Genomic DNA, 16,138 nt, shown 5'->3' with positions numbered 1-16,138 from the left:
CCACCACCACCACCTCCACCACCACCACCACCACCACCTCCACCACCAAAATCCACTTGCACACGTACACAAGAAAGCATTGTCATATGATCAGCATACCAGCGTTGAAACAGCTAAAAATTAGAAACGACTTATAATTTCTAAATGTGCATGGCCAGGGGGACAGCTAAAGAAACGGTGGGGTGCTGAGACCACAGAACACCCTCTGTGGCCACAGCTGATGCAGGGGGCCTTCGTGTGCCAACGTGCTTGGACCTCGGAGAGAAGTGGTTGAGGTCAGTTTTTTAGATGCAGTGTAACGTTCATGTTGACAACCAAAGAAAACGGGACACATCCCATTCAGCAGTCCGAGAGCATGGCTGCCTCTGGGAAGACCCTAGGGAAGCAGATGGGGAGAGGTCGACAAGGAGCCCTGGCTCCCTCCACAATGTCACACTTTTGAAGAGAGGCTGTATCTCTATGTCGCTTAATCCTTAAAAATTAATTTCATAACTTGAATGAGAAAAAAGACAGGAATTTGGAGACCAGAGACTCTGGGTTCGAACCCTGGCTATGCCACTTGGGGTTTTTACTTTGGGTGCTTTGTGTCCCTGTTCAGGCTCTTGTTGGTGGGGGTGCAAACCACTACCTGGCGGAGAAGACTACGTTCACTCCGCCTCTGCCCCTGTGGAGGGGCAGACAGAATGTCTGGGTGCAGCAAGGGGCACCTACATGTAAATGTCAGTTGAAAGTGAAGGGCAGGTTTATGTGGGCGTGCACGTCCCTCTGGGGCTTCATTTCCTGCCAGGCCCAATGGGCACAAGAGCCTTAGCAATGCCCCAGGCAGTGAGGGATGTGGTCCAGCCAGGCCTCTGGCTTACAAAGTGGCATCTCAGGGCGTGAGAAGCATGCTGTGCTTTGTGACCCCGAGTAGGGAGGTCAGGGACATGGCACCAACATTTGCAGGGACCTTCAAAATAATGAATGATGAGCCCCATAGGGCTGCTGGCGGGGGCAGAGGCCTCCTCCCAGTCACCCTGCAGCTGTTAGCGACTGTTGAAGGTTCCTGAATTATCACCGAAATGATTGGAATTCTGATGGGATTTGGGAATTCTGGTGGGAGATGTGTGTCCTCGCTGTCATTTCTTGCTTGAATGACCTGGAAAGAGCTCCCTCAAAAGGACAATGAAGATGATAACCCCCCCCGCCCAAGACCAGGTGGGGTGGGCTAAGTGAAGGTGAGCTGCAGCCACTGAGCTGAGATGGGGTTCCAAATGGATTCCCTCCATCCGGGCTACTGGGCCACCCATCACGCCTCTACCCTGAGCTTAAACACAGACCGGCTCCATGTGCGCCAGGAACAGCTCCCGTTAGAAGCGCATGGCTGCTGTGGCCCTCCACACACTGCTCCTTGCTTCCGACCTCGGCGACCCCAGCACTGGCCCCGTGCCCGTCCTTCCCTGACTCCCCGGTAATGTTTAGGTCCAAGCCCGCTGTCTGGAGGGCAGGGAGGTCGGTTCTTGGCTCTCAGCACAGAGGTCAAGGTGTGCCGTAGAGTTTAGAGTTGGCTGACCCTCCCCTGCAGTGGGGCTGCTCACACCCACTCTGCCTCTGCCCCCTACTTCCCAGTCCAGTCCCCAAACTGGAGTCTGAAAGAGCTTTTCAGAACACAGACCTCAGCATTTTAGCCCCTCCTGATGGAGCCCTTACTCATGGGACCAGCCTGCTTTCCGGCTGCAGCTCCCTGTGGTAGCCCCTTCCCCTCCTCCCACCGTCCCCTTAGCCTACTTAGCAGTAATGGTTTGCTTCTCTTCCACTTCCCACTGGTGCAATCTACAACTGCTGGAACAGGACTCTGGAAATTGTGGTTCCCAGGCTTCCCGTCGTGGCTGGGTGCCCAAGAAGTGCTCCCGTATTCATGGCACCCAGGGTTACACTTCAGAGGACACAGAACTGCTTAGCATCATCTATTGACTCCATCAATCTGCTGCTTCCCTTTCCCAGGTCTCCCCTCCCACGGCTCTGTCTCCTCCCTCCTGAAACACATTAGAACTCAGGCAGACCAGCTCCTATAAGCTTTCCCTGTGGCCGCTCACAGTCTCCCCCGCCCCCCATGCAAATTCATCGCTGTGTGTCTTTAGGGTCCCTTCCATCCCAGGGGACCCTGCTCGCTGCTGACAGTGTGGCTATCAAACTGTGACCTTGACTCTGGTCAGCTCCCGTCCTGCATTTTCCAGGCCCTTCACTGCTGCCTTCGGGATGTGTCCTTGCACAGAATCCATGAATTTTCCTTGACCTGATTTCTTCCCTGCACCTCACCCACCTACTCCCCACTGCAGACCTCTTTGACTGACAGGTTTTCCATTTTAAAGCGGTCTCTTTCTCCCACTTAACAAAGGCCCCTCTGAAGCCGACACCTTCAGAGATAGTCCCTTCCACAGATACTGAGCGCCGGCACGTACCTGGCTCACCAGGTGAGCAGCATGAAGGCCAGCTTCTTCCGACCAGCCCATCTCTCATTTCTGATGTGGTGTTTTAAGATGAAACCTAGTTTCCTGAGAACTCCTTCACTTTTTAGGGCAATTTCCAAGGTATCCTTTACTCCAGCATTTGATCATAACTCTTTTTCTAAATCCAGATGCACCGGAAGATGAAGTTTGGGGAGTATTTTCTCACCAGGAAGTTAAGAAATAACACTGCCAGGCAGCATCCATTTCAATAGCTGTATTGGAACACGGTGGGAACACAGATTGTGGACTTGGGGGCTGCCACAGATGTTCCTCCTCCAGGCAGCCTGCGCCCCACTTCTGCAGCCAGCAAAGGCACCGAGAGGCCTCCAGAAGGGCGGGGGTAGCTGTGATGGCAGGTGGCGTGTGGACACCTTGCCCTCAGCCCTGACGAGCTGTATCTGTGATCAGCCAGACCAGTCTTATGCCTCCAATGATTTGGCCATGACTTAGAGACCCACCTGCCTTAGACTCTGGGGAAAACTTCCAAGGAGGGGATTCTGGGGCTCCCAGAAGGAATCCAGCTAAGAGACTGGATAATTGTGGCTATTGGGGGAAATCATGCCTTCTGGTGTATTGGTGGATAAGCTGCTTAAAGCTCCTACTATGTGCCAAACAGTCTTCTAGGGTCTAGAGACATACAGTGGCCAACAGACACAGGCAGCCCTTTGTGGGACTCAGTGGCCATGAACCAGGAGGTCACGGTTTGATTCCCAATCAGGGCACATGTTCAGGTTGTGGGCTCAATCCCCAATAGGGGGCATGCAGGAGGCAGCTGATCAATGACTCTCTCATCATTGATGTTTCTATCTCTCTCTTCCTCTCCCTTCCTCTCTGAAATAAAAACATTAAAACAACAACAAAAACAGACACAAGCAGAACCCGTGACCTCCTGAGTGAACAGGGGCCAGGAAATCACAGGCAGCCATGTATCACAACCACGCCAGCGCTTCCCAGGACAGTGCTGGGGGTGTGCATCAGGCCTGGCCTATAGGGAGGGTCAGGGAAGACTTCCTCCAGAAGTGCTTTTAGCTGAGATTGTGGGCAGGAAAAGCATTTCAAGTTGTGGAAATAGCTTTGTGCGTGGACCGAAAGGTGGGCCATGGGATAGACAGTTTGCATTTGTGGTGGGGCTGTGGGTGGGGCGTGGGCTGGAGGGAGGCGAGTGGGGAATGCTGAGGGCGGTCCAGAAGCCATCTCATGGTCCTGACGGAGGGGTCGGCGGTGGGATGGAGCGATGACAGGGCAGGTGGAGAGGATGCCAGGACTGACCCTCAGCCTTCAAAGTCTGAGAAGGGGACCCCCTGGAGAGGAGCAGGTGCTGGGGGAAAGGTCAAGGGTAGTTGTGGACATGCTCAGGGTGAGACGCTGTGGAGGCAGCGGTGGGAAAGCTCCCAGGAGTCTGGGCTCCAGATACAGATCTGCTCAGAGATAAGTCTCTGGGTAAGGTCAGTCTTCAGGGTGTAGACGAGGCCACAGAAGCAGAGAAAGCTCCGCGAGAAGAGGAGGCTCGGGGAGCAGTCACACTGATGGCTGGGAGAGGACAGGGAGCTGCAGGGGGGACTGGAAGGCATGGTGGGCAGGGAGGGGACACCAGGATGGGGTCTTGGAATGAGGGGAAGAGTGGGCTCAGGGGCGCAGTGGTCAGCGAGGAGAGTCCATGGACACCTTCACCTCTCTGCGGCTGTCACCACCCTATACACAGGACAGGGGAGCTTACCCCGTAGGACAGAGGAGTAGAGATGCTCAGAGGGGTCCCCTGACGCGGCCAAGGTCATGCGTCCTAGCAGAGGGTGCTGGGAGTCAACTCCTCTACTCAGGTCTATTGCATCCCCTCAACTCCTTCCCCTCCCTCCCTGAGGCCCGGCACACTTTCCCCAGCAAGTCTACTCCTGCTGCAGCAGGAGGGACCCCCAGGCTCTGGTCTGAGCCTCACGGGTGGGCTCAGTCAAGGAAACACCTTAACCTCTCTCCCAAGAGGCAGTGTAGTGTTGTGTCGAGAGCGTGGGCTCGAGGCCTGGCTTTTCACCCCTCCTCCCGTTCCTTCATTTGTTCATTCATTCATTCCTTCAACAACTGTTGGACCAGTGCCTCCTATGAGCCAGGCGCACATTCTAGCTGCGTGGCCTTGGGTAGGCCCCATGCTTCTCTGAGCCTCAGTGTCCACCTCTGTAAAGTAGGGACAGTGATCCTTGTCCCGGGTGATAAGGATTATGGGAGCTCATGCAGGCGAAGTACCTCGCATATAGTAGGTGTTCATTGAAGGCTAATTTCCTCCTTTCCCTTCCCTTCCCCTCCCTTCCCCTTCCTTTATCCTGCAGAACCCACAGGGAACGAGAGGCTAGTACTTTATGGCAACACCCTCTGCTGTGCTCAGAGGGCACGTTCACATCCGTGCACACACGTGCACACATCCCACATGTCCCCCCATCTCTGCTCAGGACTCAGGGCCAGCACCACTGTGAGCTTGGGCTCAGAGAAGACCTGAACACCTCTCTGGGAATGCTGAGTACAGACAGGGCCTGTGGACCCTGGCACCCCAGTGTGTGCTCTGGGAGTCACTGAGGGGGCCTCCTCGGTGGCTTTGGGGGCCACTGGGCCCTTAGGGGCTCCAGGAGTCACAACTTGGTGACCGGGAGCAGTATCTTCAGTGTCCTGGGGCCGGGTCTAGGCAGCCTGGGAGGGTGGTGTCTTCAGTGGCTGCTCGGAGGGGCCTCCCCCGCGTCTCTGGAGGAACCGACATCCCCACAGACTCTTGCAGCAGCTCAGAAGGTTGCTGGAGCTCATGGTGCAGGACAGTGCAGGCTTCCTGAGGAGACACAAGCACAGGTCAGGGCTGCAGCGACTGCCAAACAAGGCCCGTGTGGCCAGGGCCTAGCCTCTGGCCTTTGCTTCTTCTATGTCAGGCCCCAAGAAGGGTGGGTGGGAAGGGCACTGGCCACTCATGTATAGTGGTAACTTTTTCCCTCAGCCCACAAGGGGGAGCATTCTAGACACCTGCTATCAAATCCCAAATCTGCTTCTAACATGTTGTGTGTCCTTGGTCAAGTGACTTAAGCCCTATGCATATGAAGTATATGAGGTTAACTACCTTTATATATAATACTAGAGGCCCAGTGCATGAAATTTCGTGCATGGGTAGGGTCCCTAGGCCTGGCCAGCGATCAGGGCCGATTTGGGCCTTCCCGCTGCTGGCCGGGGGGCCTTCCTTCATTCCATGCTGCCCCCTGGTGGTCAGCACATGTCATAGAGAGTGATTGAACTCCCAGTCTCCCAGTCAAACTCCCCAGGGGACTTTGCATATTAGCCTTTTATATATATAGAATATATACCTTTACATATATCCTTTATACTTTTCTAATTATTGAAAGGATTAAGTGTTCTAAAGTCTGGCTCAGAGTAGGAGCCCAGTTAAAGCTTGGTATTTCTGAATCTTAATGAAAGGATTCCTGAACACCCACAGCATGCCTTGCATGAGCTGGGGGAAGGTTGGGAGAATGTGGCACAAAGATTTAGTCAGCCTGGCATCCAAGTCAGCTGAGAGCAACTCTGTCTCTCCATTAGAATGTCTGCTCCCCGTAGGCAAGATGCTTGCCCTCCAGACCCTGCAATGTGGCTGGCACTCAGTAGGTCCTCAGCGAATGCCAAGCTGATGGAAGTTGAGGCCACTGAAGGTGTGTAAGCCAAATGCTTGGTAGGACAGTTTTTTCCACAAAGTATTTGACATACATTTTGGAAAGCAGAGGACTTCCCTTACTTGTGGGCACACAGAGCTCTTCCGCCTGCCGCCTGCGAGGATGTGGGTGGCAGACCTGCTTTGCCTTCAGCAACATTCACTCAGATTCCTTCCTCGTCCGTATTGCCAGCCCTGTGGGGTCGGAGGCAACGGCTCAGCCAGACTCCCGGGTTTCGGCCCCTAACACCTGCATCTGCCTTTGTAACAGAGCACGGCCCAGGCTGAGAGCTTTGCTCCGGCAGTTGGATCTGGCCACACTGATGACAGTTTTGAGTTATTGCATCATTTTCCACACATGATACTGCATTTCCATTTATGGTGACAATATAAAGGTTTCTCATAAATGTCTGTCAGTGGAAACAGAGAGCTGGTGTAGACATCTAAGTGTGTATAACGCAGGTGGGGGAGGGTGATGAGCTGGACGGAGAGAGGATTTGCAAACGACTGTTGTTTGGAGAGTGCTGTCACAGTCCCTGGCCATGCCAGCTCACCCTTGGTTCAAACAGAAGCCGAGCTTGACAGGGAGACCCTAGAGATTCTTTTGGGCAGATCTGCAGCTCCAGGGCAGGGCAGGGTCTGGCTTCAGCTCTAAGGCCATAAATTCTGCCTCGTTTCTCACGTCCCTGCCTAGGCTGGAGTGGCAGCTTTCCTTGTCCACTGTCAACCAAAGGAGCCGTCCATCCCTTGGCCCTGAGACCAGTCTCGGTTCCTGGGGATGTCCCGTGAAGCTCATTCTGCCTCAGCTCCAGCCATTATTTGTGAAGCCACCGGGGAGTCAAGCTCACCGTTCCTTCTCCCTGCCGCATGGAGAGAGGGAGAACTTCCCCTTGGGGCCCCTCAGGTGGGAGCTGTATATTTGAATGCCTGACTTTGCAAGGCTTTGTGAGCAAGGACACAGCCAACGGCCACAGCCAACACCCATGTGTCCTTTAAATACTGGAGGCCCCAGCTCTCCTTCCCCCAGCACACCCAGCCTCCCTGGACCTCAAGGTCATATCTCTGGCCCAGAGGTATGCTACAGTGTATATATTTGACCACACAGGCAGGTAGGTATCTACCCTTGGGTCAATATTCCAGACCTAGCCTGTGCCTCTGATAAAGTGACTTTCACTGAAATGAGCAAAATTATCAAAGAAAGGCTAGCTCTAGGCTAGGAAATAACTACCTCCCTTCTCCTAAAGGGCTGAACAATCACTTAAAATAAGATTACTGTGGAAATACCTCATGTTCATGATAAAATACAGAACATAGAAATTAACAAAACGAAATAAACATCTCAAATAACTCCTCTACTCAGACATACTTTTTGTTACATGTCAATTTCATCATTAAATATTTTTAAATGAAATGCATTCATATATCCAGAGACTATAAAAACACATACACATGGTTTAGAGAAAACAAAAGAATATTAAATGGATGCAGGTGTAACCACCTCTCAGGTTGAGAAATAGAACTTTACTAGCCTTCAACTTGTTTCAGCAAACGTTTATGTTTCCCTAAACAATATATGGTGTTGTTCTGGCTGCCTTTTACTTTTATAGACATGCAATCATGTTTCATGACTTTTTCTGTAGCTACCTTTGTGGTGATTGTTTAATGTTAGATTTATGAGATTAGATTGTGTCATGTGTGAATCTATGGTTCATCTTCACTCTTGTGAAGGATCCCATTATGTGGATACTAGAGGCCCAGTGCATGAATTCATGCATGGGTATGGTTCCTCGGCCTGGCTGGTGATCAGGGCCGATTGGGGCTGTCTCACCCAGTCTAGCCAGCCCCGATTGGGGCCCATAGGGACCGGCCGGCTGCGGGGAGGGACCACAGGAGGTTGGCTGTGGGAGTGCACTGACCACCAGGGAGCACCTCCTGCATTGAGCATCTGCCCCCTGGTGGTCAGTGCACGTCATAGTGACTGGTCGACCAGTCGTTCGGTCGACTGATCATAATGGTCACTTAGGCTTTTATATATATAGATACTCCAGTTTATCCACCCCCTGTTGAGGGATATCAGAGTTGTCTCTTGTTTTTTACCATTTCCCTTCTCATGCTTACTTTTGAATCTACACCAGGGTGGCCTCATCACATAAGTGGCCAAGTTTCCCTTTTTCTCTCCTCAGATAGAGTTTGTCAGGACTGGAATGAGCTGCTCCTTGAGTGTTGGGTGGAACTGCTTTGTAAAGCCAAGTGCTGCTGGTAATCCATTCATTTCATTTATTTCTAATGCTTAGAGGACCAGTCAGTTTTTCTATTTCTCCTCAAGTCAGGTTTGGCAAGCCCTGTTTTGCTAGGAATTTGTTCACAGTATCTGAGTTTTCTCTTGTTTGGGGCATAAAATTGATCTTACCATTCTTAATCTCTACAGCATCCTAAATAGTATTGCCCTTTCATGCTTAATATTATGTATTTATGGCATTAATGATTAACTTCTCTGTGTAGTTCTGTCAATTTTACTTTAGATAGTTTTGAAGTCAGTTTATTTGGTACATGCAAGTTATCTTTCTGGTGAATTGAATCTCTAAAAATATGATGACAAACTTAATCTTGAGCGATACTTTTTGCTTTCTGTTCACCTTGTCTGATATGAATTTAGCTACACAGATTTATTTTGGTTAGTATTTGCCTAGTTTATCTTATTTTTCCTTCCTTATACTTTCAACATGTTTGTCTCCTTATGTCTCGCTTGGATATAAAACATTAAGCCTGACCTTCATTTTTTCTTTCATTGGCCAGCTTGTTCTATTTACAGGTACTGTGATTACTAATCTATCCTGACAAATTTCTTCAATGTGATTTTGAGTTTTATATTTGCCCCACCTTTTTTCAAATTTCCCGTTTTTCCTTGCTTTGTCTTAGGTTGCCTTTTTTCTCATTTTTTTTCCTCCTTACCATATGGAATTTTACCTTGTTATGAAATTTTAGTAACACGCACATTTAACATTATTTGACTTAAGTCCAGTGGCATGGAGTCCCTCCTCCTTTGCTTAGCTTGCCATCCATGCCGAGTGAGAGCTGGGATGAGACACCGCGCTGGCTTCCCACATTGTGTAGACTCTATTACCTTACACACTTCTAGAGATTCTGGTAGGTTTAAGATTGCTGGGCCCCTTCATGGCCCATCTTTGCCCTGAGCCCTGACACTTAAAGCTAAGGGATTTTAATGGGATTCTAGGAGAGCACAGAATACGGTGTCTGCCACTCCATATGTGCCTGTGGTAAACACCTGTCACTTTCACCCCCCCTCCCCCATTCCATTCCACTCCTCTGGGGAGCAGCACCTGAACTTTTCTTTGGGATCCAAACTTCCCCACTCATAGTCTGTGGGTGAGGTGGGGTTGACCTCTTATTCTTTGCCCTGGCTCCAGGTGTGGGTTTGAGGGTACACACATGGCCCAACCCAGCCAATGAAATGGAAGCCTGAAACCTTGTGTTGAAGCAGTAGGAAAGGGACATATTTCCCATGGGGCCATTACAATGGTATGATGTCAGCTTGGCATGTCGGTGGCACCCTGGGGAGACTCTGACTGAGAATGAAGTCACCATAGTGTGAAATTGAGTTGAAAACTGGAGAAAGACACATTTCTAATGACATTTAAGTATTTGGACCCAGTCATGCTTGAAGCTGCTCTGATCTCTTCAGGTCTATGAGCCAGTTTTTTCTCTCTGCCAATCCCAGTTTCCTTTAATTGGCTTCTGCAGTGGGCAGTCAACGGCATCCTGACTAATAGTAACCTTAAGTAAACGTTCTTTGAACTGAATCTCATCTTTTCATGTAGAGGCTGTTATACTACGTCTCGCCAGCAGGGGTCAGGACCCAGTTTCAGAGCTACTCTGTATGAGAAGCCTCTGTTTTCTCCTCTAGGATATGTTACTAACAGCAACCTCACGGGACTGCTGTAAGGACCACAGGTAATGAACGTCAGTGCCCTGGCCATCACCCGGTAGTACTGACAGTGCAGCTGCTCACACCCGCAGAAGCACCGTGTGCACATGTGACTCTGCTCTCCTTGTGTTTGCCCCATGGCACCTGCTGTTCCCAGTGCTGGAAAGGCCTTCATTCATGGACTCATTGATTCATTCATTTTTCTGGCTGTTCAACTTCTGCTTTGGTTTCAAGACTCTGTTCAGGCATCACCTCCTGTGGGAAGCCGTGTCTGAGGTCTGCCAGGATGTCTGATTCCCTCCCAGAGCCTCGGCCCCTCTGCAGAGGCGCTTACCTCCTTGGTTAACTGTCATTTTGTCTGTCTCCCACGCGAAAGGCAGGCCTGGATCTTTCATCTTCTACCCACTATCCAGGTTTATAGTCGGTGCTCAGTCATGTGAACTAGTGAATGAAAAACCCGATAAATCTGTTCAGATAGTGATTTTCTGTCTTCTGACTTCCCCAGTTCCTCAGAGCAGAGCACTCCCCCCGGCCGTCTCTGGCAGCCCTCACCCCTGTGCGTGCGTCCCATGCAGGCTTTATTTCCCCAGCCACCTGCCCATGCTACTAGCCCGGAGAGCCTCCTGGGCGGGAACCCCCACCCCAACCCCCACCCTTGGGAAGGTGCCATTTCAGCCAACACCTCGGAGCGCCAGCCAAGTGCAGGGATGATTGGGAGAAAGGGTGAGGTTTCCTGGGTGTGGGTCTCAGCTAACTTCCTCTCCCTTCCCAAGCCCCTCATCTGTAAAAGGGGGATAATTCCAGGGAAAGGGCTGTTGAAGACACGAGATGAGACGGGAGAAGGAAATGGTTTGAAATTCTAAGAGTCTCCTCTACTGCCCCCTCCCTCGTTTCCTGCAGCGGGCACAGCCGTTGGCTGCTTTGCCCCAAAAGTCACCAACAACTGGCAGTTGAGAGACTGTATTGAGATCTGGGCTGATCCCTGAACCCTGGCTTGTCCGGTACCCAACGACACGGGAGAACCGCCACACCATGGGGTCAGTTTCACCAGCGCCCTGGGAACTAGGTTCCTCCATGAGGAAGGGGGAGTGGAGGACAGTGAAGGGCTGGCTCTCTCCTGCCCCGGGAGCCAGCCAGGACCACCAGGGCCTTTCCTCGCCTTAGGCTTTTGCCAAAATCTGGGCGACCCTCTTCTCCAGGCCAGACCTCATTTCTGGTTGTTCTAAAATGAGCTATGAGGTGAACATGTCAGGACACCAAGTTACCCAGAACCCAATCAGTGTTATCTTTATAAACCTTTGTTTCCTACCACAAACCAACATATTGCCCAGTATGCAAATGCTCAAACGTCATCCCTCTACTCATGGAAGAAATTACTTTTTCATGGATTTCTCCTCATTTTCTGGGAGTAAACACAGGGTTTGCCTGGGCCAGCATCTGCTTTGAAGGGGTGGGCCATGGGCAGGTATGATGGGCAGGGACATCAGCCAATCATAAGTCCATAAGGCGGAGCTCTCTGTCTGCCCTTCAGTAGCAAGGGTAGAGCAAGCTGGGCAAACTTCCTGCAAGTACTTTGCAAACATTGTTATGTGCGTGACAAATAAGATGAAATTTATCTGGAAAAGGCACCCCATAACTCCCTGGGACTGAGCTGAAAGCAATCAGTAACAGTCACAAGCCATTAACCCCTTTTTATTTTCTCCCCATGACCAGGAAAATTGAGGTGCGGGTCAGGGTGCTTTGGGCTCCTAAGAGGAATCTTGATTGGGGACCTCCCAGGGTACACATCCCTGAGCACTGGTGGGTCACAACCTGGGACCAGCCTGGGAGCTCATGGAGGGAGGGGTTGGCGGTGACTCTAACAGTCCCCAAGGGCCCTGCACATAGCCAGTGTTTGTGAATTGTGCTGGTGAATGAATGAATGATCGGCAAGGACTAGTATTTATTGAGCACTCACATGCTAGGTCCTGAGCGAGGTGTGTTTTGCATCCTTTTTTTGGTGAGTCCTCCTGATGGCTCTGTAAGGTGAGCATAGGTGAGCACAGAAACTGAGGCTCTGGTGGGTGAGTGATGCCCTGGAGTCACTCAGGAGCAAAGCTCAGATTTGAACCCCCAGCTGTTACTCCCAAGTGCACCCCCTTCCCATCGTGGCACGCTCCCTCACAGGGACCAGACTAAACAGTCTGACAGGGTGGGACTCGGAGCTGAGCTGAGAGCTGTGCAGATGGGCAGGGCAGGGTCTCTGGTCTCAAGTGACTCATGGATGAGAATGGTGCATGAGTGAGTGTGCGTGAGTGTGTGGGTATGTGCATGTGCAAGAGTGGGTGTGCATGGTCAGGGCTGTGTGTCACAGAAGCCATTTCTGCCCCAGGGAGCACGGGAGGCTCCATGGAGCACGTGGCATTTGAGTTGGGCCTAGGGCCGTGGTCGGCAAACTGCGGCTCGCGAGCCACATGCGGCTCTTTGGCCCCTTGAGTGTGGCTCTTCCTAAGCCTTAGGAGTACCCTAATTAAGTTAATAACAATGTACCTACCTATATAGTTTAAGTTTAAAAAATTTGGCTCTCAAAAGAAATTTCAATCGTTGTACTGTTGATATTTGGCTCTGTTGACTAATGAGTTTGGCAACCACTGGCCTAGGGCATTGGGTGGAAATTGAAGAGAGGTGCTTGGGGGCTGCGGGGCAGCATGGCTGTGGGTTGTGCTCTGAGAATAGGAGAAGAAGCCTGGGATGCAGCAGAGAAGAGAGCAGGCAGGGAGTCCACAGCCAGAACAGGACAGCCCCCAGGGAGGAGTTTGCATGTGACCGGCAGAGTGGGGAGCTACTGAAGGCTTTGGTGTCAGCTCGTGGCCTGGACTGGCCCTTCTCCAAGTATTTACGGCTACATGGGTCAGTGTTATCGTCCTGCCCGTGGCAGTGAGTGCCGGGGTGGGTGGGGGAAGGGAGTGAGCCCTCTGGTGAGCAGTGTGTGCACCCACCACGGGGAGAGCTGAGGCTGCAGGGCATGGGGCTGGCTGTTTTCGCAGGTGCCCTCTCTAAGGCCTCAGCCAACAGTCAGGTTGAGCATGTTCTGTGTGCTGGCTCTGCCAGGTGGGCACTACCACCCGTGTCTTTACAGATGAGGGGACTGGCCCTTCATGGGGTTAAGTGGCCTGACCAAGGTCACACAGCCGGTGGTTAGAGGCACAGAGCTCTGTGACACATCTGCTAGTTCCAAAGCCTAATTCCAGAGCATCTAAATGACAGCCACTATCCGCTGAGCGCCGTCCGCATGCCTGGCCCGGCTCTAAGCATTTTGTAAATATTAGCTCAGTTAATGCACATATTATTCTCCTTATTTGATGGAGGAGGAAACTAAGGCACAGAGAGGTTAGGAAACTTGCCGGAGGTCACACAGCCTATTTTCCATGTTACAGCATGTTGAGCTTGTTGCTTGAAAGAGAAGTGAAGGCCTCCACCCAACCCCTCCCTGACTCCCTGTCACTCAATTCCTGCTGTTGAACTGGGTTTGCAGAATCATAAAATGAGGAGCGGGCTCATGAGTTGGGCACTTAGCATTAACTTTCACAACACCCAGGGGATACATGTCCCACAGCTAGTCTATAATCTCGAACAGATGAGGGAGTCTGAGCCCGAACATTTCAATCACTTTCCCAGGACTCACAGCAAGTAAGCCTAGAGTCTTGAGAGAGCCCCCTGCTCCCCCTCCCCTTTTAACACACAGGGAAACGAGGTCACGCTCAGACCTCCCGGGTCCTGGTTTGAACCCTTCAGCCGCCTCCAGTTGAGACTGGCCAGCTTCCCAACCCCTCTTTGAAAGTGTGGAATGTCTTCAAGCTGAAGGAAACAGCAAAGCCAGCACTCGCTCCCACCAGTGGGCGCTGGGGGAAGAGAGCCCACAGTGCCCCAGCCACCCCCGTCTTCTCTTGTCATTCCACCCCAGCTCTGGGAGGCAGGCAAGGTGTCACGCCCATTTCCTAGAAAGGGAAACTGAGGCCCAGGGAGACCTGCCTTCTGCTCAAGGTCATCCTTCCTGTCAGGCCCGCATCATTTGCTCTCTTGTCTCTGAATGAATGTGAGTCTTGCCTCTCTGGTGGTTCCTCCTCAGCCCCTTCAGACCCTTCTCCTATTCCCTGCCCCCCCCCCGCCCATTCTTAAATGTCAGTGGCCCCTTCTCCTCGCCGCTTCACCCTCTGCCCCCATCAGCACCCACAACACTTCCAGAACCCACCCCGATGCAGCTTTGAGGAAGTGGTCCTTCCCCTGTGTCTGGCGGCAGGGAAGCCTGGGACCTGTCCAGAAGACAATTAGGCAAAGTGTAACGAAGGCCTAAAATATCCCTCCCCTCTGACCAGCAACTCTGTTTCTAGAAACTTCGTTTCTAGGGAAATAATCTGAAAGAAACAAAACATTCTCTGCATGGAGATGTCAAAGCAGGGATGCTTCAAATACCAAAAATGTGGAGGATGGCAAAGAACAATAGAATTTCACACAATTTGGAGGCTCCTCACACCCCATGCCCCCACCAGCCACCTGCCACTGGCTGGTGTCAGACACGGTGCTCAGGCCTGTGTATATATTCCCTCCTTTAATCCTTACAACCACTTTTGAAGCAGGTACTAGTAACATCCCCATTTTACAGATGAAGAAACTGAGTCACGGAGAGGTTAACTAACATGCCCAAGATCAGTCTGCTCCTAGGCAGTCTGACTCCCAGGCACAGCCATTCCCAGAGCAATGGCGGTTACTGGTTACCATCACCAGGTAGCTGGTCATTGAATAGGGGCCAGTGTGCCAGGTGTGTGCTGTCTCAGGTGGGACAGAGCGTGGTCCAGAGAATGGTCCAGAGAATGCCATGGGGCCAGACAGCCTGGGAACTTGGCTTGCCCTGGAGAGAGGGAGGGGGTGGGGCGTGTTGAGAGGATCTTGTATTGACTGGGTTCCGCTTCTTAAATCACTGTGTGTATAACTGAAATTGACTGAGCTCCCTGACCTGGAGGATGTGCGTTGTGGTCTGTGGGCGCCTGAGCTGAATGAGACAAAGTCTTACACCTGGTTGGGCTCTAAGCTTCTGTCCAGGTTCAGGCACTAATGTCCTTGGTCCTCCCCCAGCCTAGGGGGGAGGGGCTGTAACCAGCAACTTGACTTTTTAGATGGGGACAAAGCTTTAGAGAGGAAGTACTTGCCCAAGGTCACCCGGCCGCAACATGGGGAGGTCTGCCTTCAGAGCTCTCCCAACAGACCGGCCACTGAATGGCTCCCCATGGCCCTTGAGTCCTTCCCCCACCCCCAGCCCTCACATGCTGTTCCTTTGCCTGGAATGACACCGCCAACCTCTGCCCCTCAGCAAAGAAAATTCCGAGTGTTCTTCAGAGTCAACTGAGACATCACCCCTTTCAGGAGGGTTGCTGGGCCTTCTTGGCCCCACACCTGCCTTGTCTGAGCTCGGCACACGTGTTTGTACCCCTCCCTGCTCATCTGGCACCTCCATTAGCGTCCTCCTCCCCCCACACACCCTGTGGGAATGATGTGAAGCCTGAGTGAATGTGAAGCAGTAAGATTCAGTGGCCCCCAAACAGGAGACACGTGGCCTGCTTAGAAATTCCACGTGTGGCTCTTCTTGTTGCCAAATTAAGGCTCCATCTGCTCATGAAAGACAGGAGGGGGTGCTGGGACGTCAGGGATTGCGGACGCTGGCAACAGGAATGGGGTTTCTCTCTGACTTTCCATGTTGCTATTCCATTTCAACAGTAACTCAGTATTTATAAGTTCTGTGTCTCCCAAGTCAGCCTGGAGAGGGAAGCTCCCTGAGTCCCCCAGGCACGGGGGTGGGACAGGTTACGATGGTGTGTGCTCAGCCTGGAATGAGGAAGTTCCTGAGTCCCCTCCACGGGCCTGCAGTGCCCAAACCTGCGACCCTCCCTGTCCACTGCAGCCTCTGCACGGCCAGAGCCCCACCAGCAGACACACTGATACTCTGTAGATCCATCTGCCCCTCTTTGGCAGCTGGGACAAGCCCACCCCCCCACACAC

The 16,138-nt window shown here is 52.0% G+C and overlaps 1 protein-coding gene across 10 annotated transcripts in view; it reads right to left on the bottom strand.

Moving 5' to 3' along the window:
• The window catches only part of HRH2 (histamine receptor H2), a 46,380-nt gene that overhangs the window by 8,429 nt on the left and 21,813 nt on the right, over window positions 1-16,138 (bottom strand). For 6 of the 10 annotated variants that reach the window (XM_014550367.1, XM_014550363.1, XM_005879389.2 and 3 more), the window contains one exon: window positions 4,819-5,295. The exons of 1 other annotated variant lie outside the window; for it this stretch is intronic. In XM_014550367.1, the coding sequence (XP_014405853.1) occupies window positions 5,154-5,295 (142 nt within the window). In that variant the 3' untranslated portion in view covers window positions 4,819-5,153. Of the gene's footprint in view, window positions 1-4,818; window positions 5,296-10,439; window positions 10,547-11,554; window positions 12,124-16,138 lie in introns of those variants that run through there. 3 more of the 10 variants (XR_001364661.1, XR_001364662.1, XM_014550365.1) reach the window with 3 other exon arrangements.

This window comes from Myotis brandtii, unplaced genomic scaffold (assembly GCF_000412655.1).
Source record: "Myotis brandtii unplaced genomic scaffold, ASM41265v1 scaffold6, whole genome shotgun sequence".
Classification (NCBI taxonomy): Eukaryota; Metazoa; Chordata; class Mammalia; order Chiroptera; family Vespertilionidae; genus Myotis; species Myotis brandtii.
Note: the sequence above shows the minus strand (reverse complement) of the source record. Positions and strands in the feature narration are given on the sequence as shown.